Source organism: Macrotis lagotis, chromosome X (assembly GCF_037893015.1).
Source record: "Macrotis lagotis isolate mMagLag1 chromosome X, bilby.v1.9.chrom.fasta, whole genome shotgun sequence".
Classification (NCBI taxonomy): Eukaryota; Metazoa; Chordata; class Mammalia; order Peramelemorphia; family Peramelidae; genus Macrotis; species Macrotis lagotis.
In genome coordinates this window covers 643,188,764-643,212,841 of record NC_133666.1, presented here as the reverse complement: position 1 = coordinate 643,212,841, position 24,078 = coordinate 643,188,764, and the positions used below count along the sequence as shown (strand labels likewise).

Below are 24,078 nucleotides of genomic sequence, written 5' to 3'. Positions count from 1 at the left end.
GGGAGGCGGGGCGGGAAGTGCCGCCCGGGGCGCGACCAAGTGGGGAAGCAGGGGGAGAGCCGCTCTCCAAGCGGAAAATGAGCCCTTCCCGGGCCGGCCGAGCCTCCCCCCAGACCTAACCCGAGTCCTTTACAGGAGACTTCCATCCCGCTCTCTGGCCTGGTACCTCCGCTGAAAAGATTCGGCCTCGTCTCGGGGGGGGGGCAATCCCGATTCCGCCCCTCTGGCAATGGTCTCTCCCACGCCTGGGGCGCCGCTCGGCTGCGGACCAGTTCAACGGAGGCGCGGGAACATGGCGGAGCCCCGGCCGAGGCCTTCGGGGTGAGTGGTGCGCGGAGCTAGGGAGGGGGGCGGGCACGGAGGGGAAGGCGGGGACGTGAAGCCCCGAACCCCGCGCCCTCGGGCCCCAGGCCCTCCCACCCCCGCCGCTGCCGCCCCGGCATCGGAGGAGGGGACGGAGGCCGTCTCCCGGCTTCCCGCCCGCCCGGGCCTCGCTGTGCCCCTCTGACACGTCTTGTGATAGCGATAACACTATTATCTAGGTAGCGCTTTAAGATTTGCGGAGCGCTTTCCGAGCCCTCCCAACTACCCCGAGGGGTGGACCCTGGCGTTAACGCCCGTTCCCACGGCCCCAGTCTGCCGAGCCGGCGGGTCCCTGGGGTCCCCCCCCCCCCCGGGGTCACCCCGGAGATCGCCCCCAGCCCCGACCCCAGGTGAAGCCGCTGTTGTGTTTTTGCCGCTTCAGGAGGTCCTTCGCCGAAGCCGGCCCCGGTGTCGCAGGGAACCCCAAGGCCAAGGGGAGAAGAGTCCCAGGTGAGCCAGAGCGGGATAAGTCGGGGGAAGCCTTGGCCGGCTCACTTTTCTCCTCCTTTGAACTTCAGTAGCTGTAAAAAAATTAAAAAAAAGAAAAAATCAAAATCAAAATCAAAAATAATGTTTGTGCTACCTCCCACCCAGGATTGGGAAGAAAGTACTTGATTTAGAACCAGAGGTCCGAGGGGGAAATCTTACAGTTTACTACTACTTGTGTTAAAAGTTGAGCAAATCATTTAATCATACTAAGCCTCAGTTTCCTAATCTGCACTTAACTGGATTAGCTTTATAAAAAGCCTTATGGTCTCATGACTTCCAAGCCCCTTTACCTGGGAAGTATTGTTGAATTCTATCTTCTGAGGGCCCTTCCAGATGATGACTTTGATTATGTGGGCCTTCTAGAGTTTAAAGACTCACAGAATCTGAAATTAGGAAAACACTTTAGAATCTCTTTAGCCAAACTCATATCCAATGAAGAATCCCTTCTGTAATGATACCAAAATGCATATTCAACACTTTGCTTGAAGATATTAGTAAGAAATAATGTTTTACTTGCCAAACCATTCCATTTCACTTTGGGGAAGTTTTATTTTAGGTCAGTTCTAAATCTGACTTTTCAACTTCACCCCTTTTTCACCTGTTCTGTTTTCTGGTCAAAACAGGGCAACTAATTTCTCTTTGATGTGGCAAGTCTTCAGATCCTTGTGACAATTGTCATGCCCCCTTAAGTCTTGTTTTCTCCAGGCTAACCGTTTTCCTTCTTGGCAGTTCCTCATATGATGTGATTGTGATACTAAAGTCTAATTGATCTTTTCACACTGCTGTTCTCAAGCTGTTTTGCTAGTTCTTCATGTCATACCCACTAACCCTGAATGTCCCCTAAGGTTCTGTCTTGAGCCATTTTATCTTTTCCATTTTATATTAGGGGTTCACAACTTTTCTTGTGACATATGGACCCTTTCCATAGTCTAGTAAAACTTTTGGTTCATTTATGCATAATATTTTCAAATACATAAAACATCAGATTACAAAGCATTAAATTAATTACAATTAAAATATAGTTATCAAAATATTTTAAAAATTATAAGTTCTTGAACCCCCAGTCTTATTTGGTGATTTCATTTCTTTACTGCTGTTGTTGAGGCTACTGCCGTTATATCAGTCATTTAGGCCCACAACCTCTTTATTATCCTTTACTTTGAGACAGCCACAGCTCTAGTTTAGGCATGCCTCTCTTCCCTAACCTATTGCTTCAGTTCATCTTCCACTTGGCTACCAAGATGATTTTTTTTTTAAAGGCTAAGTCTGATCTTGTCAATCTCCCCCTGCTTAACAAGCTCTAGTAGCTCCCCATGATTCCCCCATTCAAATATAAAATTCTCTGGCATTTAAAGTCCCCTTCCTAACTTTCTAGTCTTCTTTAACATGACTATTCTTTACAATGTACAATCCAGCTTTATTTGCTCTTTTCTTGGATTTTTTTTCCTCCTTTAGAATCACTACAATGTCCAGCTTGGAAACCATACATAGATTTTTCTCTCTCATCTTTTTTAGTTTTACTCCCTTTTTATTAGATTTGTATTATATTAGATTTCATCCTTGCCCAGAAACTTATCATTTCTATATTTTATTCTGAGGTCCAGAAGTCCAAATTTCTTTCTCAGATACCATGTTCTTAAGTTCAGATCTCTTTCTTCTTAGATAACATCTTTTTTGGGGGGGAGAGAGGGGAGGAGTAAGGAGAAAAACTTTATTTTAATATTTGTCTCCCCAATTACAGGTAAAAAAATTTTATTGCTTTTTTTGAAATACTGAGTTCCAGATTTCTCTCCTTTCCTCCTTCCTTCTCCCCCTCTCCCCAGGACTGAGAAAGCAAGCAGTTTAGTCATTTCCATGTAAATCATGTGAAAGAAAACACAGACCAAAAAAATAAAGTTAAAAAAGGTATTTTTCAATTTACATTCAAAGTTTCAGGTTCCATCAGTTCTTTCTCTGCAGATGGATAACATTTTTAATCCTAAATCTTCAGGATTGGTTTGAGTCATTGAATGTATTACTGAGAATAGCTAAGTAATTCACAGTTGATCATTATACAATATTGCTATTATTGCATACAATGTTCTGCTCATTTCATTTTATATCAGTTCACATAACCCTTTTCAGCTTTTTCTGAGAGTATCCTGCTTGTCATTTCTTGTAAGCAAAGTAGTAATCCATCACAGCCATTCTCCAATTGATGGATCTCAGACACCATCCTCTGAAGAAGTAGTTCACTGCCCAAATCTGCCTCCCCCCCCCCCAACCCCCCCCAAGGCAAATGGGGTTAAGCGGCTTGCCCAAGGCCACACACCTAGGTAATTATTAAGTGTCTGAGACCGAATTTGAACCAAGGTACTCCTGGCTCCAAGGCCGGTGCTTTATCCACTAGGCCACCTAGCCTCCCCAATCTGCCTTTTTCTTTTGAAAATTGACTGCAGGGACAAAACTCATGGTGGTCTCTTTTCATTTACTCAAAAAATTATTAACAAATCAAAAATTTTTCCCTCATAACAACTTAGTTCAAGTAAGTAGTTTTATTCCCATTTTCCAGGGGCACAGACTGTGAGAGACCCAAGTGACTTTCAGATTTAATTGGCATCCCCATCACACACCTAGTTAAGAATTAGAGGTAGATTTTGAAACTGATTTCTCCAGACTCCAGGGGCAATATTATATCCATTATGCTGCACACCTCTTTTTTTCAGTAATTGTTTGATGGCACTAAATTAAGTTTCTAATATGAACATAAGGGAATGATTATTCTTGAGAATGAGACAATTAGCAGAATAACTGTCTAAAGAGGTTGTGGAGTAATTTAGAGTTGGAGGAGGAAAGTAGGGTGGATTGAAATATTGCTGCTTTAGTATGGCAGATTTTTTTCCCCTAGAAGTAAGCAATTACTGTCCAGTATGAAGTATTATAAATGAAAGTATTTTGAGAATTGCACTGTTCTTTGTCTCCACAGCTGGAAGAATAGTAGAGTCTCGGTATTTGCAATGTGAGAAGAAAAAAGTTGTTAAGGTGATAACATTTATTTCTGAAATTCTTGTTCTAGAAGTAAAGAAAGTCTTGCAACAGATTCTGTGAAATGAATTCTAATTAATGTGAATTGCAACAGTCGGCTTATCTTGAAATGATCTAAAAGGGAAGTATTATAAGAACACTTCATAACAGAACAATCTGAGAATGAACTAGGTTTCTTTGTGAGGTAGTATGTTCCTCATTATTTGAAGTGTTTAAACAGAATCAGAGAGGACATTTATTTGTTGAATAGGAGTTTGAACTATGAGTCATTAAACTGTTATTCTAAATAATAGAATCTTAAATTTTCTGCCAGATTTCATTCTTTACTTAAATATTTTTAATGTCATTGTTGTAGTTGACTCTTTTGTATTTATTTTACAAGGCAGTGGAGTTAAGTGACTTGCCCAAGGTTACTCAGCTAGGTCATTATTGAGTGACTGAGACTGGATTTATACTCAGGTCCTCCTGACCTCAGGGTCAGTGCTCTATCTACCACACCATCTAGCTGCCCCCCTTTTATAGCTTCTTAAAAGAGACAGACTTTATTTTTAATCTCTTGGTTACTTTCCAACTGATCTTATATTGAAATAGGCAGGCCAGTCTAATATTGCTATGTTAGAATAGGATTCTGCTTTTAAAATTTTGATATTAAACCTTTGTGTGGAGATAGTTTTATTTCTCCTTTTATTTTTGAAAATAGAACATTGAAATTTATTGAAATGAAACTGGCCAAGGGAATAAGTCAGATTTTATCAGGGTTATCAATCAAGTACAATACTTAAAATTTTGGGGAAGAATCTTTGTTGCTATGAAAATAGTTTTACTATTTTATACTGTTCAAAGGACATGGTATTACTTTTGACTGAATTAATTCATTTTGAAATAACAGTGTTTTGCATCACCCTTATTTTAAGGGGGTCAGCTAAAGCTCTAGAACAGATATGTCCAACCTGCAGCCTCTGGGCCAGCAGTAGACCCACATAGCATATGTTTTTGTGCTGCTTGGTGGTGTCGGTTGCATTATATTCATGAATGGGTATTGAATCCTGTATGCAGTCCTTGAGGGGCCACAGGGCCCAGGAATTGAAAAGGTTGGATACCCCTGCTGTAGGTCCATGTGTGGATTTATCACTGGTTTTGTAGGATTTAGTGTGTCAGGTTAAATTTTAGAATTCCTTGTACATACTAGGTAATCAATAAATGTTTGAATAAATAAAAAAAAGTTGTTTTAGCAAGAAGAGAAAAAAGAAAACTGTAATATTTGTAATATATTTCTATATTTTAAGGATGGTACCTTAGCAGCTTTAAATCTTTTTTTTCCTTTCTTATTGACAGGCACTTGCATCTGATACTTCAGTCAACAGTTCTAGTGGGAAACTCACTGAAAGTGGAAAAAAATCTACTGTGTCTCAGAAGGGTGGCACAGGTAATTATTAACTTTGGAGGAACGTTTTAAGATACCCCTTGGTGCCAAGGGGTGCATTCATATTCTAAACTGCAAATAAGTCAAGTCTGGGTGGCAAATTCTGCCACCCAGTACAAATCTAAACTCCTCTGCTTTTGTGACTCTTTCTTTTCCCACAACATTCCAAACACAGCTTTATTCTTTTTATTCTTCCTCACACAAACCACTTCTAAGCTGCAGCTAATACTATTTTTCCTTCCTATCTTCTCTCCTATCCTCTGCCAAGTTGAATTCTAACTATATTTGATGTTTGTCTTTAATTCTTGAAGAAGACCATGACATCAAGAGAGGTGATAGCATGACAAGCACATGAATTGGATTTTCTTTCTCCTCCAGAGCCATCTGGGTCTAGTGACCAGATAATGCAGGATGCCTGGAGATGGCCCTGGATACAAGGCAATTAGGGTTAAGTGATTTACCCAAGATCATACAGCTAGTAAGAGTCAAATGTCTGAGGCTGGATTTGAACTTCAGTCCTCCTGAATCTAAGATCAGTGTTCTATCTACTGGGACACCTAACATTCCTAACAATCTTTACAAGTTTTAAGGCCCACCTCTTCTATCAGACTTTTTTGTTTTGCAACTCCCTTTGCTTACTTAATTCAGTTAGTACTACACTTTATTCCTTATGTATACTAGTTTTTCTCTCCAGCTATTATTAGGGCAGGAACTGTGCATGTCCTTTCTCTGTGTTTTAGTTCTTTACTGCTAAACTCTCTCCTTCCAGGTAGGTCTTTTACCTGTCCTTCTAGTCTATCTGATAATGGTGGTGTAGTGTAAGAGGAATTAAGATGACCAGCAAGACTACATTTAAGTGATTTCTGGTTTCTAAACTTCTACAGCTGAATTCTTAGACCTTCATATATTTGACAGTTTTTTTAAAATATGACTCCAAAGTTAAATCTCCAAATTAAATTTTAGTTCTCAAATTTTTTTTAATAAATTTGTTCACTAAAGGGACATTTAATATTTTTTATTGTAATGAAGCATGTTAAGAGCAGAAAAAGTTATAATTTTATTCAACCTTGTATAGTTTTCTTAAGAAATATTCTTAAAGCTTTTCTAAATTCTGTCAGGACAAATAAAATTGTTAAATGATCAATGATTATTATGATATTTAGTTTAAATTTATAGTTCGGAGTTGTATTTTTTTGTTCTTTTTGAATGTTATATATTCCAATCTCTGCCAAAATTGCTTTCTCTAACCCTCACACTACTGTGATTGTTCTCCTTGATATTTAAGTCCAGATTGTTGAGGAGAAAGTGTGTTTTTTGTCCCTCGAGGGCAAGGTTGATGCTTTTTCATTTCTTTTGAAATCCTTCAAAACTCTTGGTTGGTTATCGAAGAAGACCAAAATGACATCACTGTATTTGAGACAAATTACAGTGTATCCAACTGTGGTTGATCAGCCCAATACAAGTGTGGAATGCTCTACCACAGGATGGACACAGATAGTCCAGGTGAATACCTGGGGTGGGTACTCTAAACTTATGTATGTCACTTTTCCTTTGAGCTGCTTCAATTGTACCTTCCTCAGAGAGTGGCAGTACCCTCACTGATGAGGGCACACCATTGCTGGGTGGTCCTATGCCAGTGTCTTCCATGCTGCGCAATCAGTTCTAAAGTTCTTCAATGAGGCCTTCAGGGTTTCTCAGTATCACTTCTTCTGACCCCCTTGTGAGCGCTTGCTCTGTGTGAGTTCTTTATAAAAAAGTTTCTTTGGCAAATGTTCATCTGGCATTCCAACATCACATCCAGCCCACTGTAACTGCACTCTGTAGTAATGTTGTAGTACTAGGTAGTTTAACTCAAGAAAGGACCTCAGTATCTAGGATCTTCTCCTGCCAGATGATCTTAAGAATTTTCCTAAAACAATTTAAATGTTTCCTAGTATTGCGCTGGTACACTATCCAGGTTTCCCAGGCATACAACAATGAGGTCGGCACAACGACTCTGTAGACCTTCAGTTTGGTAGTCAGTCTAATACCTCTTCTCTCCCACCCTTTCTTTCGGAGACTTTCAAATACTCTGTTAGCTCTGGCAATGCTAGTGTCAACCTCTTTGTTGATATGTAACTCCTTGGAAAGGACACTGTCAAGGTAAGTGAACTTATACACACTATACAAAACTTTTCCATTTTCCGGTTGGATCCACATGGATGGTGTGGTGCTGACTGATGGAGCACTTATGTTTTCTTGCTGTTCTGAGCGCAAGAAGCAGAGAATCAATCCATTCTTTGTGCATCTCAAATTCAGAGGCTGCATTGAATGCACAGTCATCTGCAAACAAGATCATGCACCAACATTCCTTCTGCTTTTGTCTTGCCTTGTAACCTTTTCAAATTGAAGAATTTACCATCAGTGTGGCAGAAAAAGAATCAAAGCACTTAGCAATGTGTTGGAGATACTTGTGCTTATTATTGAATAGTATCAGTGAGGCAAATGATTAAAAGAACTCAGTAACTTTTGTGACCTTGGGCATGTTACCTCTCTAGACTTGATCTCCTTCTATGAAGATGAATGAGATTGGATTAGATGATCTTTAAGGTCCCTTCCAACTCTTAAGCCCAATGAATTTATCAGATATGAGACTACAACCCAATTCAGGCAGAGGAAGTGAAATCATAAGTTTGAGACTACTCAGTGTTGTGGATAGTGTAAGATTTGGAGGTAGAAAAACTTGGGTTCAGATGTTACTTTATGTAATAGCTGTGTGACCTGGGAAGATTACTTCTCTTTGTAATTCAGTTTCTTCATTTATAAAAAAGATATTAGATGAAGCAAACCTCTGGAGTCTCTGAGTTCCAAATCAGTATCCCTATGAGAAAAGGTACAGAGATGAGAATATTTTCACAGATGTATAGATAAGAAAGAAAGCCTGCTCTTGAGGAGATTTCTGCCTAAGAAATTACTCCTTTGACTCAGTAGTACACATTCAAGCATTTTCCTTATGTCTTTAATGTGTGGTTTTCCAAAACCAAAACAGTATTAAATAAAAATTATTATGGTCAAGATGAGAGTAGGGAAAAGGAAAATGAAAATGAGATTGATAAAGGGTAATACTCTTTCTAAATAGAAAGGCAGGAACTACATACAGTAAAGGATAAAAATAGAATGAAGGGTGAAAAATTCTGTTTGCAAGTGAAATTGAACAGGCATATTAGAAATTCCCAAATCTTAGACAGAACTTTCCTCAAATTAAATCCTAGGATTGGATTTTCATCCTTTCAGTTGCAGTTTTTCAGATGTATTTCTGTTATATTTGAAAATCTAAAAGACCATTGCTGAGAATTTTACTAGACTAAATAGGTATTTACTAATACTAAGTCCAAGAATGTAGGAAAAACAGGTTTTGCTTTTATGGAGTTTTGCCTTTTTATTTTGACTTCTTACCTAAATCAAATTTCTCCTCATTGACATTTTATGAGTTAACTTCTAGGAATTTCTGCTTGATCATTAGATAGTAATCAAATTGAAAAGGATGATTTGCAATCAACTTTGTTAGAAGGACACAGAACTGCACCTCCTGATCTGGATCTTTCTGCTATTAATGGTAAATAATTTACTTCAGTGTTACTTCATTGCTTTAGTCTGAAATAAAATAAGCATTCTCTATTTTGTAAAATCATGTTAAAATACTATTCTTTGTTTGATTTAGATAAAAATATCAAGAGAAGGACTCCACAATTAGCCAATAAAGCTAATACAGGACAAATTTCCAAAACACCAAAAAATCCCAACACGGTAAGTGTTTTAAAGAAGGAAAAAAATACTCCAAGATGGTGGGGGGGACCCTTAACCTGGGTCCATGAATTTGGAAAGAAAAATTGAAATTAAATGTTTATTTTCAGTATTCCTTAACTGAACTTTAGCATTTCCTTAAACACAGCATTTTCTTCAATTATTTAAAAATCATTATTCTGAGAAAGGTCTATAGATGTCACCAGATTGCTAAAAATGATTCAAGACACAAAAATGGTTTCAAACTTCTGCTATCCTACTATGAACAAACATTTGAGTATCATTGTATGCTTAGGACTATGCTGGGCACTGAATTACACAGAAATTTATTCATCTTCTCCAACAATTGAGAAGACAAACATATGAAAGAATGCATTTAGGACAGAGTTCAAGATGCAGTGTTATCCCAGGGAGCTTTGCTGCTACAAAACTTGAAGCTCTCTGGGTAATCCATAGGATGACTGAGAGCAGAACAACTAGAACAGTTTGACCATAAACTCAGAAGGAACCAGAACTTGTGCTTTGGAGAAAAGATATCAGACCTGAAAAACAGTGGGCAGGGCCTTGAGGTTGTTGCTTCTTAGATATTCAGAGGACCAGGTAGAGACCTTCTAATGCAGTGGGAAACCTTTTATTGAGCACTGTGTATGGACTGAGGATACAGACAGGATTTAGGATTTCACTTCTTATAAGGAAATCCCATTTCAGGATGTCAGAGAGCCTGTAAAGCAGAGCTTTTATTTGACTATTGGCAGAGATCTTTCATGTAGTAATCTGCCTCTGAGTTCTGGTAAGGGAAGGCTCCCATATATGCTGAAGCCAGTGTTTACAGATTGACATGGGAGTGGTGTCTCTTCATACCCTCACCATTGAAACAAGGGACCTTTTTCAGTTAAGTTCTGATATGACTCAATGTTAGGTGAATGTTGTCTTCTGTCTTTTGTTCTCAAAAAGAACCATTGACAGCATCAAGGAAACATTTTGATTTGGAAGTGAATTGGATCTAAGTGAGGTAGAGCTATGCAAAGTCATCAACCTCATTCTCTCTTCTAGAGTCTTTGGAGTCTAGTGATAATACATAGGTTATTATGACTGGTGATAGTTTCTGGTGCATTGGGAAACCTTAGCCTTTTTATATTAAGGTCTTTCCCAGGTCTCAGTTTGTCTGAGGCAACACTCATTCAGTAACTAAAGGCTAGGTTAGTTTACCTTCACAAAGGAATCAGTCTTGGGAAGACCCTCAGTATTTCTGGCCAAAACAGAAACAATTTCTATTCTCATTCTCCTTAGATGAATGACATAGAATGTAAATGATACCAGAATTTGAGAGGAGAGACACCCAATGGGGAAAGAAAAGCAGGACTCAAGGACTAAAGATCAGTTGGGTTATTACAGGGATCAAGGATAGGTTTTTCATTTTTGCTGCTAAGTAGTAATATCTGTTATTTATGTAGTATCCAAGGCTTACAAAGCATTTTACAAGTATGTTATTGTTTTGTCTTCCCAGTAACTCTGATAGGTGGCCACTTCAGTGACATCTGTTTTGTAGTTGAAGAAACTGAGGTTGAGAGCTAAAGTGTCTTGCTCCAGATCTCAGTTCATAGAGCCGAGGTTGAGACTTGAGTCCCAGTTCTCCAGTGTTCTTCCCACTGAAAACTATTGCTTGGTCTAGTGGAAGAAATACTAGAATGATAGAAGAACTGGGAATTTAAAAAATAGAGTAGTTCCAATTAGAATCAGTACAACCCTATACATTTTGAAACTGGTCAAATAGTTGTGTAGGAAGAATTTAGATTAATTAAGCTTAAGTAGAAAAACAAAAAAGTCAATAAACTATCCTTTAAAAGACCATATGTAGTATTAGGAAGAATCCTATGAACATTGTGCTAAAACCTATGTCATGTACAAATTTATTGAATTCTTATATCCTTATACTTTTTTTAAGAATTCATGATTTCATTCAAGAGGATACTCTCCAAATGCAGGCTATAAATCCCTTCATGCTGTAGTTGGTTTTGTGAATTGCTATGTCCAAAAAAATTCATAGTCTAGTGACTTTCTGGAAAAGATCATTTCTAAACCTAAAGAAGTTAATCTTCTGACAGTAGATGGACTGTTTCTCACTAGGCCTGTATTTAAGCATTCCTATTTTTGCTTGACCTGGCAGCATTTGTCCTTGAACAAATATATCCTTGGCTATATCAGCATCATTACCACCTTTGTCAAAATGGAAGAAACTCATTGTAGCTAAAAATTTTGGAGGATAAAGCCAAGCCCAGTAGTTTTATTTTGGTCAATAATAAAAATAAGAGTAGCTTGAGATTTATGATCAATGCTTTACTTACAAAAATTCAGGAAAACTTAAGTAGGCATTGTCTGCCTAATTTTTTAAATTTCCCTTCTCATCTGAGTGTCAGCAGTAACAGTTTGTAGATAAGGCAAGAAGGCATAAAATGACTTTTAGACAAAAATTGCTGACTCCAGTTTTGCCAGCTTAATGCTCAAACAACTTTTCCTCAACCCCAGTTAATCTCTAATACCACAAATGTTATTAGGATTGTGTAGGAATTGTATTAGGGAAATAAGTATCACATTTAAGAAGTGAAATCTATATATCTATAGTTACTTCATGCCTGTCATTTAAATGTTTATAAGCATAAATTCTCCTACTGTTAAAGAGAGAGCAGTCTCTCTAAAGCAAATAAATTAAAGAATTGCTGGATTTTTCATTTTCAAATTATTTATTTGAGTTTAAATATCAGTTTCTCAGGCAAATGTACTTATATTTGGTGCCCATGTTTTCCATGTTCATACTTGTCTCCCCAAACCTGTAAATTTAACTGTCAAACTCAACAAAATATTAGGAAGCCTGTTTACTCTAGGCAGGATTCCTGACTCCAAACTACTATTTATAGACTTTGACATTTTGTTTAAAGCCAATATTGATATTGTTAGTAGGGAAAGAGAAAACTTGGGGAAAGGAGTAGAACCTAGTTCTTATTTTCTGTTTCAGAGAATCTCAGTCACATGGAATTTGTCTGGCTAAGCCACAATAACATCTCATTCTCTTGGGGCTCTTTACTTATTGATGCTTTTTCCTTCATCTGTGGAGTGATAGCTCTCATTCTTTTTCATTGAATTGGTCTTCCAGGAGTCAGGGAATGCATTTAACATGTTTCACTGTCTCGATTGAATTGCTGTTGTAGGATAGCTTGAGGATTTTCATAATCCTTCAAACACATGTCAACCAAATAATTGAAGTAGACCACAGTGGAATCTCTTGGGTCCTTCAGGTCAATAGGGTGCTTCTGATATAGACCATTGTTCTATGATAGTGAAATATCTCTACTTAGTTTTTTCCAGGAGGAATCCCAGAATTAACTAGCATTTACTTCTTTAGAGGCAGCATAGTAGAGTAGAAAGAATTCTGGGTTCGAAATCAGGAGAGACCTAGATTCAAATTCTACCACTGCTACTTGGTCTGTGGTTTTTGGTGAGTTATTTAACGTTTTTTGAGACTCAGTTTTCCTATCTTTAAAGATAGGTATAATAATACCTGTACTTTGATCTTCACACAGGGCTGAGATGAAAATCAAATGAGAAGTTGTATGTAATGTACTATAAAAATGATAATTATTATTATTGATACTGACTTTCTACCTCATGTTTTTTCTCTTCAATAATAATAATAATAATAATAATAATAATAATAATAATAATAATAATAATTGCTTGCAATTATATACTGCTTTAAGGTTTTCAACTCAATTTATATGCATTATCTCATTTCATCATTCCACTTCTCTGAGGAGGATTCTATTATAATTCCTAGACTGGCTCTGAAAAGTAACAGGGGTCACTCAGCTTCTGTCTTATAGATAGAATTTAAATCCTACAAAGTATGGGTCTTTGGGATTCCAAATCTAACACTCTCCACTATTGCACTTGTCTTCTCTTCCCTGTAAATAAATGTTTGCCATTCTAGGAATTCCTACTGACCACTTTAAATTCTGAAGTTCCAGATTCTTGGTTTCTACTATCATGTATTCACACAGGTGACCTAACCTGCCTGAAATTTGTGGCATTCTTGCTCTTCTGCATCCTTTGCCTGCTCTCTCTCAGTAGGTGGAGAATATACCAGAACAGAAGGACCAGACTATTCCATGTCTTATTGCTACATGGACTTTATTCTTGCTGCTGTTTTGTAGGTGCTTCGAACTTGTTCTCTGAAGTACCATTTGCAAGAATTCTTCTTAAACTTAGCAGCATTTCTTTAGCATTCAAACACCTACTTGAACTGAACTGTCATACTCAAGCAGTTCGATGACTCTGTGATCTGATTGATCTAGAAGTTCCCTCCAACAATATAAGCTGCAATGCCTGCCTATTCTGTTTACCTACTGTCCATGTCTTTCCATAGAGTCTTCAAGCAAAACCATCCAGTGTATTGGAGGCCTTTCTCTAGACAAAACAAGGGTCTCGGGAAACTTCTGACTCTACTCATTTCTTTTCTCTTGCCTCCTTACTCATCTTCCATCCTGCAGTTCTTTGAGGGAAGTCATTGTTTCCTCATTGTTGATATGTTTCAATCTGCTCCTCTACATTTCATTGTTCTTGGTGTAATGGCTTTTTTATTTTGGTAGAGATCTTTGTATTCTACATAGAATAAAAATTCTCTTTCTAATAACAATTAACAACTGTCCTAGTAAAATAAAAGTTCCTTGAGGACAAAGACTTTTTCCTTTTTTATTTTTGTTTCCCATGCAGTAGCATAATTCCTTGTACATAAGCTTTTTTTTAAATAGATTTTTGTTGTTTTTACATCACCTGTATTATTCCCCAGGACCCTCTACTCTCTTTCAGACAGCCATACCTCATAACAAATATGTTTTGAAAAGCAGAGGAAGAAAAGGAAAACCACTCAGTACTTCAAAAGAATCTGCAGTATTCCACCTCAGGGAGCTCTCACTGCTGCAAAAGAGCAGGGGGAGCTATTTTCTTCTATCACTTTGGAATCAAGCTTTAGACCATATACTTTTGCGGCATTCCATTTCATTTGTATCGAAATGATTGATTGGTTCTGTATACTTTTTAATTGATTCTATTTACAATTGGGCAGCTAGGTGGCATAGTGGATAGAGCAGTGATAGAGCAGTGGTCTTGAAGTCAGGAGAACTTGGAGTCAAGTTCATATCACTTGAGGCTATTGTGTGACCTTGGACAAGTCACTTAACCCTGATTGCCTTGCATCCAGGACCATCTCCATTCATCCTGATTCATTTCTGGCCACTGGACCCAGATGACTGGAGAAGAAACTGAACAAGGACAGCACCCCCCTCACTCAAATCTAATTCTCTTGCTTGTCATGATGTCACTTCCCTGATGCCATGATCTTCAAGCATGAAAGACCAATATTGTTTACAATTAATTGATTTTGTCTGTCTTTAAGTCATGGTTCTTTGAAGTTCTCTGAACTTAGTTCAGAAATTCACCTGGTCTAAAATGAGTTAAGTTCAGAAATTCTGTTCCCCTTGCTAATCACTGTTCTATTCTTGACTTAAGGAATTCTACTAACCTTGTGACTTGCCAAATGGAAGTTGAGATAAATATCTTTATTTCACCAAGCTATCCTTCAAGGATATCTAGTTTTCTATCCAAAGAAACCTGGGCCACTATCTTGTAGGTAGACTCAAACATTGAGCACTTCTTAGTTGAGGGAGGGAAGGAAAGAGGGTTTTTGCTAGGCCTTCATTACCATTTTTCCAACCATTGTTCCAACCATTGTTCCCCTTGGCTCAGTTCCATAACCAATCATGATAACCCATGATAGCAGCTACCCTGCTCTGTTCTTTGTTTTGTATTTTCCAAAACCTTTAGAAGAAAACCATCCCCCAATTTGGGCTCTTAGTAAATTTGTGCTTTACTAATAAATTGATCATACTTGGAACTTTGTACCTTTGTTTACCTTATTTAAACTGTTGTATCATTCTTTCTATGTTGTCATTGTGAATGTTCTTTTCCTGTGTCTGCTTTCACTTTGCATCAGTTCATGTAAACCTTCTCATGTTTCTCATTTCTTTATAGCATTGGATTTTTGATTACATTCATTCACCATAGTTTATTTAGCCATTTTCCATTCTTTGGGTGTCTACAATTTTTTACTACTGCAGAAATGTTGCAATGAATATTTTGATACATATGGAATCTTTTTGACATTGACTTTCTTAGGGAATATACTTAGCTGTAGAATATCTGGGCCATAATCTTTGCATAATTCCAAATTGTTTTCCAGATTGCTATATCATTTCACAGCTCCACCAACAGTGCATTAGTATACCTGTCTTTCCAGAACCTCTTAAACATTGATTGTTTCTTTTGTTATCATTGCCATTTTGCTAAATGTGAGATGTTAACCTCAGGGTTGTTTTGATTTGTATTTCACATAATAGTTATTTGGAGTAATTTTCATATGGTTAATAGTTTACAATCTTTTGGGGATTCTTCCTGTCTTTATCCTTTCATCACTTATGTCTTGGTGAGCTGCCTGCACATAGACTCTTAATGTTTAATGAAATTCAGTTATTCTCAAGTACCTTAGATAGATGATCAGTTGAATATTTTACAGCACGGATCAGCAAAATAGGGAGTATGAACAAAATCTGGCTGCCACTTGGTTTTTACATTTCAAAATTATGTTTTATTATATTTAAAATTGTAAAAACCATTGATAGTCATGCACTTAAACAGGCTGAGCATCAGATTTGCTGACCCCATCAGCATATAGATCTTTTGTACAGACCTAGAACAAAGATATATAAGTATAAAAGAGGACATTGTCCCCTTAACTCCAACCTTTGCTGAGCCTATATTTCACAATTCTTTTCTAATTATTTTTCCTTTTCCATTCTCCTACTTTCCCCTAGGATGAATTTTTTTTGCCTCTTCACTCCAGGGACTTTGAACAGGTTGGAAATATTGAGGTCTGAAGAATATCCAGCATGTATTGGGTCCAAAGCTTGTCCTAAGCAGGGGAAGCTTCATTTGTACCCTTTGATTCAAAGTCCCAGAGTGAGGACAAAGGGCAGAGAGGAAGGATTATAAGATTGAGAGCCAAAAGATGTAAAAAATCATCTAGGCCACTTTCATTTTTCAGATGAGGGAAATGAAACCTCAGAGTAGAGGAGGACAGTTTATAATCCTACAAATATATTTTTGTATGTTGAGTAGGAATGTCCAATCCCAGAAGTATACTAATGTGCAAAAAATAATTTGTAATCAAACACGTTATAGACTTTTTTTTATGCTTGTTTTTTTAGGTTTCCCCAGAAGATAGCAGAATGATGGAGTCCCAGACGTTACTTCTAACCCTTCTGGCAGTGAAGGTAAATTAAAGACTTCAAATATATTTATAGGACAGTGAACGAGTGAGAAGCAAAGCAAAGCAGAACAGTGTCTAGAATCTTATCTTCTACTTGAAGGAGATAATATTTTCAAATTTCAACTGCTAGTCAAAAAAGTTCCTTTGTCTTGACAGTACAGTGGCAAAGCAGAAGATAATGCATCTTCTTTAATATTTGATAATATTATTTAATATTATTTCCTCTTGTAAAAACAAACCATAACCACATCTTCGATTGAACCATAATGTTTGAGGTGAGAGATAGCTTGTCAGGATTTTTCTTATGTTTGATGGTTGTTTGGTCTGGGCTAGATGCAAGTGTCTGGATGGGTAGTGCTACTGTCTGTGAGTTTGTTGAGCTTTCTCTTTCTGAGGGAAGGTGGACTAGGTGGAGGAGGAATTTTTAAATAGTATTTTATTTTTTTCCAATTACATATAAAGACAATGTTTAACATCTATTTTTAAATAAAATTGTGTTCCAGATTTTTCTTCTCTCTCTTCCTCCTCTCTAAAATGATAAGCAATTTGATAAAGGTTGTATATGTGTAATGTATACTTGTAAAAACATACTCCATATTAGGCATTTTGTGAAAGAAAAAACAGTTCGCAAAAAAAAAGCTATACTTTGCTAAAGGAAAAAGGTGGTGATAGTTTAATACATCTGACACATGCAGAAGTCCTATGTTTCTTTAGGGTCCTTACAAGTCCAGTGAGTGGCAGTTGTGCTAGTGCTGGCCAGACCCCTTATTCATGAGGGGGTCGATTTCTTGAAGGCTCCAGGGACTGCTCTGGAAACCAAATCTTGGCATAGGGGACTGGTATTCCCAAGGTTCTTCTATATTACCTGCCTATTCATGGCAATGCATTGGTGGTGTTAGCGGTGGTGAGGATTGTGGATCCATGAACTGGTGATCTGGAAGGCATTGCTATTCCCCAGGCTCTTGGCCTCTCTTCAGGTGTTTAAGGGGAGGGGATGTCATAGTGATGGAGTCAGTCTTGTAGTAGAGTTTGAGGGAGTACAGAGTCAGGAATAGAGAACTGGCTCCATGGAGAGTCTACACCCTTCCTGTGACACCTATTAGTTGTGTGACCCCAAGCAAGGCAGTGAATTTTGACCCTTAACTTCAGACAAATTGTAAATCCCATAGATTTAGAGTTAAAAAGGACTGGAGAGGCCAGTCCACTGATTTTGTGGAGTGTAAGTGACATGTCCATTAGATTGTAAACTCCTTGAGGGCAGGGACTTTCTATTGGCCTAGCACTTAGAAGGAGCCTATTTAATAGTGTTTTTTGACTGAAGTCAGACTACCTGTCTGAGGTAGACTTTGATGAATTTTCTACAATGCTGTGCTGCCCCTGTCTCAGAAGAGGAGATCCTTCAGCAGTAGCCAAAATTTCAGACTCTTTGTTAAAGAGTGAGGGTAAAGTTGTTGGGACTCTTGAATTTTACAGATGAAGAAACGTCTTGCTGTAATGGAAGAAAAAGCAGAAAGAAATCTAATCATGTTATGTGAAGAAAAGGACAAACGGCAGAAAAAACTGCAGGAATTGAAACATAAACTTTTATTTAACCAGAAAGAGGAGGAAATGGTGGATGTACTTGCTACTCAGGTTTGTCTAACCCTACTTTGTGCTACACCGATGTTAGAGAATGGGCATATGTAGGTAGAAATAACTGTCAGGAAATGGGCTTCTCACTAAGTAGTAACATTGATAATGGTGGACTAAAAAGTCCAATATTTTCATTTCATGTGCTAAATCATTTTTTGTTTGTAGACTTCTGACTTTTGACTCTGTTTAGTTAAAGAGCATATGTATTAGAGATTTTTAAGGAGAGGAAGTAGTGTAAAATCACAGGAACATAACCCTTTGTTTTGGTGCAGAAAAACCTTATTTACAGTGAATTTCCTAATCACTAAGACATACCAGTTCCCCCAAGTACAGAATGGTATGGTTGGTATTTTAGAGTGGCAGACTAGGAGATACTAGATTATTGATCACAATTTTTAGTTTATAATAATGCTTTAAAAAAATTTTTTTTTTGCTTACAGAATGAATTACTTACTCCCTTTGTGGCAATGTCTGAGGGGTTTAAGAAGGATTATAAAATTTTTGCAACTGCATTGGACTCTACCAGACATGGACTACCTATGAAATCTATTCACATGGAAGGAGACAGAGACAAATTTTTAGGTATGGATGTCATGGCCATTCTACTTAGTATATTAGAGAAGCACTATGCAAATATCTTCCTTGGAGGCAACAGAAAGAACCCTGAACTTGGAGTCAGAAGGATTGTGTTTTAATCCTTGTAGAGATAGTTATTATCTGTTTGACTATGGAGAAGCCAGTCCACATCTCTGAGCTTCATTTTCCTCATCTCCAAAATGGAATTAATACTTCTTAGCAGTGGAGTCAAAAAGATCTGATTTTAAAAAGAAAAAGATGAACTGAGTTCAAATCCTTAAAGAGTTACTAAGTTGCGTGACCCTAGGTAAGTCATTTAGCCTCTGTTTGCCTCAGTCACCTCAACTGCAAAATGGGAGTAATTACAACCTCTGTATCACAGGGTTATTGATCAAACGAGATATTAGTAAAGTGCTTCTTCACATGGTACTTGACATGTAATAAGTACTCGTTAAATGCTTAATCCCTCCCCTCCCCTATTTTGCAGTGTAACACTTTATATACTGACTGAATCCTTGCCTTGTTGAACCTTTTTTTAGATGTAAAAATATTTCTGCAGACCTGGTAACCCAAAGCAGTTTTTAAATGTTATTTTTCCCTTGTAGATGATTTACAACACCAACTATCTATCACACAGAACTTGTTGGCAGAAATTACTACCAGTCACTTAGGACAGACTGCTAAAGTATTTGATGTGTTGGATGAATTTAAAGAAGTAGTGCGGGAAAAGGATATAGAACTTAAAAGGTATTTCCTACATAAACTTGCTAAAAAATGTAGTAATACTTTATTTGTCTAGAAATCAGACTTCTGTCAACCTTAAAACATGAAACCCAACTGTGCTGGTAAAGTCAGTGGAAAAGGCCTTTTGCTGAAGTGTATTGGAAAGTGCATGTAATTTACTTTCAAATCCTTTGAACCTGTTGACCTACGTTACTTTGTACACAGTCATAAAAGGCTTGATAATCTGGTTTCTTAATCCAGAGCAGAATGGTTTTGCAAGGTATCTTCTGAAGACATATATACAGATCAAATGAAATAAATGTAAAGTGTATATAAATATTAAATATAAATAAATATAAATATCACCATCATCATCATCATCATCATTCTTATCCTGACAACCAACCCCAAAGCATGGAAATGTCAGGACATCATTGACTTTTAAGAAATGCTAGTTGTCTAAATTAGAAGAGCTTTTAAAGAATAGATATACAAACTACAAAAATCATTTGAAGTCATTTGGTCTAGGAGCAAACAGCTTTATATATTTAAATTAACACTTGAGGGTGTTTAAGAGTTTCTAAAGATGTCCCTTTATAATTGGGAGAGGGTGAAATTATGTGTTGTATACTTTAAAAAGGCAGGAAAGTATCATACTTTTGCAAGATTTCTATATAAAATGCATCAAATGTAGTTTGTTTATTAAAGAAATAGGGTTTATTCCTCTGAAAAATTTCTATAAAATAAGATGCCACTGTAAATTTTTTGCTAACATTATGGCAAAATAAACTATATTCAAGGTAGCTTTTGTATTGCTTTTTATGATGAAAATAAAGTAAGATAACAATTAGAATCAAATGATAATTTAATTGGAAATAAAGTTAGTCATTGTTGTTATTGTTCCATCATTTTAGTTGTTTCTGATTTTTCTTGATTCCATTTGAGGTTTTCTTGGCAAAGGTACTGGAGTCGTTTGCCATTTCCTTCTCCAGCTTTTTTTCCAGATGAGGAAACTGAGGCAGACAGGGTACAGTGACTTGAGGCTGGAGTCTTCTTGACTCCAGGTCCAGCATTCCATCCATTGCACCCCATGTTTCCCAAAAAAAGTCAGGAACCTTTACTAACACCACTCTGCTAAGCCCTCAAAAAATAAAGACAAAAAACAGATCTTGGATCTCTTGAAGCATAATTTCTAGTGGGGAAACATACTTGTAAAAGCAACTGTACACACACTAACTGTAGTCAAGATAAACTGAAGATGATCTCAGAAGAAAGGCACTAACATCAAGGAGGACTGGGAACTGCTTCTTGTAGAAGGTAGGATTTTAGCTGAGACTTGAAGGCAGCCAGGGAAACCAGGAACTGGAGATAAAGGAGTTAGTTCAGCTCAAGTGTTTCTGTCTCTTGGTCTCTCTGTCTCTGTCTCTTATTCTGTCTTTCTATTTGATGCTCTGTCTTTGCTTGCCTGCCTGTGTCCATCTGTCTTTCTGCCCCCTCTCCTTTCTGTTTCTGAATTCTTGTCTCTTTGAAATATCCATTTAATCATGAATTACTGGACATTCTATCTGTATGATGTCCTTCAGATTTGCTTTGGGGTTGGTTGTCAGGATAAGAATGATGATGATGATGATGATGATGATGGTGATATTTATATTTATTCATATTTAATATTTATATATACTTTACATTTATTTCATTTGATCTGTATGATGTCCATTCCCTTTGCCCATCTTCACATGTTGCCATCCCATGTTTTTTGCATGTGAGAAAGCCAAGACTCTAGAAGTTGTGACTCTTCCAGAGCAGTGTAGTGAAGAGGCTGAGCTGAGAACCTGACTTGCATCACCAACTGGGGTCTGAGGCCTTTCCTTCCTGTCCCCTCCCTGCATTTCCATACTGCTCTTGAGTTCCACTGAACCATAGGGACCTGCCTTTGCTGCTCCAGTCATGCAGCAAGGCCTTCTTCTGAATCAGCAATGAGTGCTTAGTGAGCCCCTTTCATTGTACTAAATGCAGTGTGACCTACACAGATTAAATTCATCAGTGATACACATTTAGCACTGACTTACTGAGTGTAAAGCCCTGCGGTTGGCTTTGGAGTTGTAAAGACAGAAAATGAGATGAGTCCTTTATTTTCTCCCATGTACAGCTTCTTATAACCAAGGTGGGAAATTGAAACATAAAAATGTGAAAAATAAAAACTTAGAAATGAAACTCAAGCTAGAGAAAGAGCAGGTTCTAGGACAATAGGAATCTAATTCCAAACTCCAATTTTAAACCTCCTGTGATTTTTACCTTTCTGCCTAAATTGGGGACTCTCAGCACTTGTAGCTGCCCTGCCTTCATTGTCCTTTAGGGAGACCTTTGTGACTTAGGGCATGCTTGTCCAGAAAGCAGTATCCCCTGTACCCAGGGGAAGAAGAGAAGCCTGCTGGGGCTGCTGTGCTCCATTTTACTCAGTCATAAAGTGAGGAGGCTTATTAAGTGATCTGTAAGTTCCTTTTAACTCTAAAATCCAGTAATCCCAAGAAACTTGGAATGACCCTCTAGCAGGAGTTAGTTGGGTGATCTGAAATAGAATGCATAATGGACTCACAAGATGGGGGTTCTGATCCCAGCTTTCATATATATATATATAGACCTGGGTGAGTTGGTAGGACAGGTGAGTATTATCCAAGGAAATGAAGGCTCCCAGAGGTAGAATGATGAGCTTATGGTTACATGACTAGTAAGGGGTAAAACAATCAACTTATTACAGGGCCCAATTTTATGCAGCCCCCTGTGGGTTTACTAAATACTTTAGAAAACAAAGCCAAGCTACTGCAGAGCTTTCACTAAAATGGCAAATCAAAATATATTGTCTATTGTTTCAATAAAAATTTTTAAAATAAGGTGGGACAGCCTTGCCTTACTGAATAGTATTCCACTTATTTCACTTTGATTTATTGTATTTCAATGTCTTCCAAAGAGAAGTTTTGATTCCATTGCTTGATAGGTTAGACTATTACTCTCCATGCCATAAATTCCTTATCTCTGAACCTTTAACAACTGCATTTACTGTAGAAAATATGAATAAACAGAAGCATAGTATAGTTTGCATATTGATCTTAGAGGCAAGAAGACTTGGGTTCAGATCCTTCCCTGACATTTTCCTAGTACTGTGATGCTGGACAAATCATTTTGTATAGCTCATTAGAAATTATTAAATCACAGTTGTACTACTGATGAAATCATAGAACAAATAGGGGGCTGTTGTAATCATCAGGTGTGAAAGAACAAAGATAGATAAAGGGTGAAAGAAAAAAAATGCAGATTCAACAAGGAACAGATTACACATTTTGGAATCCCTAGCAAGTGTTCATCTAGTTTTTGTTTGAATTCATAGAGATCTCACTATGTCACGACATAACCCCGTTTTACTGTTGGATGGTTCAGAGTATCCTTCTTTATCTTGATTTGAAGTCTTCTATCTTTTAACTGTTTTAAGTTTGTCCTTAGGGCAGCTAGTTGACTTAGCAGATAGAATTTGGGAATTGGGAAAAATTTAGATCTGGCCTCTGACCCTTACTAGCTGTGCAACCCTGGAAAAGTTACTTAACCCTATTTGTCTCACTTTTCTCATTTGTAAAATGAACTAGAGAAGGTACTGGAAAACCATTCTGGTATCTCTGCCAAGAAAATCCCACATGGGATATAAAGAGTTGGACATGACTGAAATGATTGAACATCACTTGGTCCTTGTCATTTCCTCTGGAGACAAGAGATGACTCTTTGATTTTTGAAGTCAGTGAACATCATGTTCACTTTAAATCTTCTCTAGATTAAATGTTACCAGTTTCTTTAACCAAACAGGCATTTATATTTATACCATTTCTTTACTAATATTGACATTGCTGTGGTTATCCAACTCGTCATTGGACAAAGGAAATGCCAATTTTTTTCTGATTTGTTTGCAGGAGCTTTGCCCATGTGCTTAACTTATCCTCTGAAGTTAGTAAAGAAGCTGCTTTAACTAACCAAGAAGTCTGGGAAGAGACTCAAGGCACACAGAACCTAAGCCAGTGGTATTTTAATCGAGAGAATTCAGAGAATACTACAAAAAACAACTGAAGGCCTAATAGGTGCTTATATTTTTAGGTTTATCACATCAACAATAAGTTGTCTCTGACACAGTTTTACATTTTTAGTGGTTTGGTATTTCTCTGCATAAATATTTGAGTACTGTAGAGAACATATTTTTGTCTTTATGGCATTCAGAACACTTAGCACTTTAAAATCAATGTGTATTAAATGTTTTTGCATTATATTTTGTGAGAGATTTTGGGATATCAAAAATAAAAGATTCCTGGCATAAAATTTTGTGCATTTTCAAATGGGTGCATTTAATTTTTAATATTTAGCAATATAAAAAGGCCAGATCATTTTAAATTTGAAGTAGGCCTGAAGAAATTTCCTTTGTTACATTGAAAGGAACCCCTCCCTGTAAGGTTTTGAGGTTTTGTTTTGTTTTTTTTTGAACAGGTGTCACCTCTGGGCTTCAGTTTTTCCATCTATAAAATGAGGGGTTTTGGGGGCGGCTAGGTGGTATAGTGGATAAAGCACTGGCCCTGGAGTCAGGAGTACCTGGTTCAAATCCGGTCTCAGACACTTAATAATTACCTAGCCGTGTGACCTTGGGCAAGCCACT

At 37.4% G+C, this 24,078-nt stretch overlaps 1 protein-coding gene across 1 annotated transcript; it reads left to right on the top strand.

Moving 5' to 3' along the window:
- Positions 1–60: 60 nt before the first annotated feature.
- Positions 61–23,766, top strand: HAUS8 (HAUS augmin like complex subunit 8). Its single transcript, XM_074204434.1, has 11 exons — positions 61–321; positions 746–813; positions 3,818–3,873; positions 5,212–5,302; positions 8,802–8,894; positions 9,000–9,085; positions 16,399–16,464; positions 17,934–18,092; positions 18,533–18,674; positions 19,274–19,415; positions 23,348–23,766. The coding sequence occupies exons 1-11, from the start codon at positions 230–232 to the stop codon at positions 23,499–23,501; spliced, it is 1,149 nt and encodes a 382-aa protein (XP_074060535.1). The 5' UTR covers positions 61–229; the 3' UTR covers positions 23,502–23,766.
- The last annotated feature ends 312 nt before the right edge of the window (positions 23,767–24,078 follow it).

What these genes read in the sequence shown, in the direction of transcription:
- HAUS8 (XM_074204434.1), top strand. Translation starts at nt 230, where the DNA reads ATGGTCTCTCCCACGCCTGGGGCGCCGCTCGGCTGCGGACCAGTTCAA. An exon ending in CCCCGGCCGAGGCCTTCGGG is followed by an intron (nt 322 to 745) that starts GTGAGTGGTGCG and finishes TTGCCGCTTCAG; the next exon opens with GAGGTCCTTCGCCGAAGCCG. An exon ending in TAACCCTTCTGGCAGTGAAG is followed by an intron (nt 16,465 to 17,933) that starts GTAAATTAAAGA and finishes TGAATTTTACAG; the next exon opens with ATGAAGAAACGTCTTGCTGT.